At 43.8% G+C, this 2,584-nt stretch overlaps 1 protein-coding gene across 2 annotated transcripts in view; it reads right to left on the minus strand.

Annotated features, from left to right (window-relative positions):
* The window catches only part of Ei24 (EI24 autophagy associated transmembrane protein), a 16,871-nt gene that overhangs the window by 2,142 nt on the left and 12,145 nt on the right, over positions 1 to 2,584 (minus strand). For both annotated transcript variants that reach the window (XM_008834934.2, XM_017798623.2), the window contains exon 10: positions 1,359 to 1,433. In XM_008834934.2, coding sequence (XP_008833156.1) covers positions 1,359 to 1,433 — 75 coding nt within the window. The remainder of the gene's footprint in view (positions 1 to 1,358; positions 1,434 to 2,584) is intronic.

A 2,584-nucleotide genomic window follows, 5' to 3' on the forward strand; every position in this document is an offset into this window, starting at 1 on the left:
GCCGGGATATCTTGAAGCAGAAGAGCCATGTAGTTGGATGCACAGCCTGTCTGAGCCTGCCCCAGCTGGCTACGACCCATCAACAGAGAATGCTCGTCCTGAACACAGGTCATGGGGAGGGCAGGGCTTCTCATGGCCATCCCTTGGGGCCCCACGCTCCTGGCTGGCAAAAGTGGTCTCAGACCTGAATCCTGCCTTCGGAACTGCAGCTCACAGGCTTTATGCTCCAACCGGCCTCCCTGCCTTTTTCCTGCTCGTTTTCTTGATTTTAAAGCAAATTGCACCATCTTATTCAGATGTTCCTTTTAGTTTTATTTTTGGTCTTTTTGAGACAGGGTCATCCTGTAGCCCCAGCTGGCCTGGAACTCATTATGTAGATCAGGCTGGCCTTGAACTCACAGAGATCTGCCTGCCTTTGCCTCCCAAATGCTGGGATTAAAGGTGTTCGCCATTAAAGACATAAGCGATCATTCTTAAAAAATGAGTTTTCAGATGTTTACAAATGCCTTATATCTAGTGACTTATTGGCTTGGAATTCACTATGTAGACCAGGCTGGCCTTAATTTCAGAGACCAGCCTGCTGTTGCCTCCTGGGCACTGGGATCAAAGGTGAGCACCTACCTGGCCTTGAACTCCATCAACTGTTCGCCATTAAAGACATAAGCGATCATTCTTAAAAAATGAGTTTTCAGATGTTTACAAATGCCTTATATCTAGTGACTTATTGGCTTGGAATTCACTATGTAGACCAGGCTGGCCTTAATTTCAGAGACCAGCCTGCTGTTGCCTCCTGGGCACTGGGATCAAAGGTGAGCACCTACCTGGCCTTGAACTCCATCAACTCCCACCTCAGCATTCCAAGTCCTGAGATTATAGACTTCCACCAATATTACAATTGTTAACTTTTTTTTTTTTTTTTTTGGTCTTTTTGAGACAGGGTCTCCCTGTAGCCCCAGCTGTCCTGGAACTATGTAGACCAGGCTGGCCTTGAACTCACAGAGATCTGCCTAGCTCTGCCTCCCGAGTGCTGGGATTAAAGGCATGCACCACCATGCCCGGCTAATTTAAGAATATGTATAGACAAGCCACGTTTTGTGCCATCCATCTACAATCTCAACAGTGGGGAGTCAAGGCAAGAGGTTCACAAGTTCAAGGCTAGACTGGGCTACAAAGGGAGAACTAAAAAATAAATGTGCAAGAGTATCAACTAGGAGAATATATAAATGTATATGCATACATGCATGCAAAAAATTTGGGACATAGCTCAAGTGTTTCTCTTTAAATTGTATATTAAAGTTTTTCTTCAACATTAAGAGATTATTTATATAGTGAAAGTTTCATCACTGGCTGACACCTACTATGCTTTTCCAGGAGTCTTTGCTTCATTGGCGCTGATGATGAATAAAGGAAAGAGGATAGAAAAGAGACAGCCACTGTAAAAAAAAAAAAAGAAAGAAAAATAGAGTTACCTTCATAAGCCATGACTTTGGTAAAGGTATTAGAAGCCCCAAATCTCCTAGCCTGCTGTGCCAACAGCATACCACAATGAAACCTTAACATAGCAAACATGGCTTTTGAAAAGAACATAAGACTTTCTCAGTACCTAGTATATTTCACACTGCTCTAGGAGGCAGCACAGAATACAGGATAGAGGGTCAGAAAGACTACATTTGGGGCTAGAGAGATGCCTCGACAGTTAAGAGCACTGGCTGGTCTTCTAGAGGACCTGAGTTTGAGTCCCAGCACCCATATGGCAGCTAGCAACCATCTGTAACTCCAGTTCGAGGGGCATCCAATGCTCTCTTTTGACCTCCTCAGGGATTCAGCACAGGTACGCTTCTGAACATGAAGACAATACACTTGTACACATAAAATAAAAAATAAAACAGAGTGCAACAGACACAAAAGGCCACAAGTGGCCAACTTTTAAAGAATAAGAGATCTTGGAGCATTTGTCCCTGGATACGACTCCTGTATCAAACCTCTCCCACCCACGGCTCAGGGACAATTGCAGAAGAGGGGGCAGAAAGTAAGAGCATAGGTTGGTCCATGAACATAAGGACGCAGAGGCTTTCAGCCACTGGAAGCTTGCACATGTGAACTTGTGGCAATGGTGGCATCAAGCACAGGACCCACGCCAACTCAATCAGACAAGGGCCCAGAGTGAAGCGAGGGAAATGGGTGGCAGGGTCAACTGTAATCTGGGAACTACTGGAGCCTGATTACTACTGGGTGAGGGAGAGTCGGCCTTAACAATCTCTAGATAGCTTGACTAGACTCCAGTGGATGAATTTGTACCAAAGGACATCTGAGTACAAATGCTTGACTGGATAGGACTTGACATATATGGCTGAATACATAAGGTCCAGTGGGGGAGTGGGGCATGGATGGGGGACGTGGGGTCTGAATTTGATTAAGAACTGTTGTATGAATGTACAAAAGCTCAATAAAAAATTTTTAAGTAATAAAATATTTTTAAAAAGAAAGACTACATTTTAATGCTGACAAATGTCAATCACTATTTATAAACAAGAAAAATCTCTTGATGGTCAATAATATAGAATGCTATGTACAGAACCAAATA

This window comes from Nannospalax galili, unplaced genomic scaffold (genome assembly GCF_000622305.1).
Source record: "Nannospalax galili isolate Female #2095 unplaced genomic scaffold, S.galili_v1.0 scaffold690, whole genome shotgun sequence".
Taxonomy (NCBI): Eukaryota; Metazoa; Chordata; class Mammalia; order Rodentia; family Spalacidae; genus Nannospalax; species Nannospalax galili.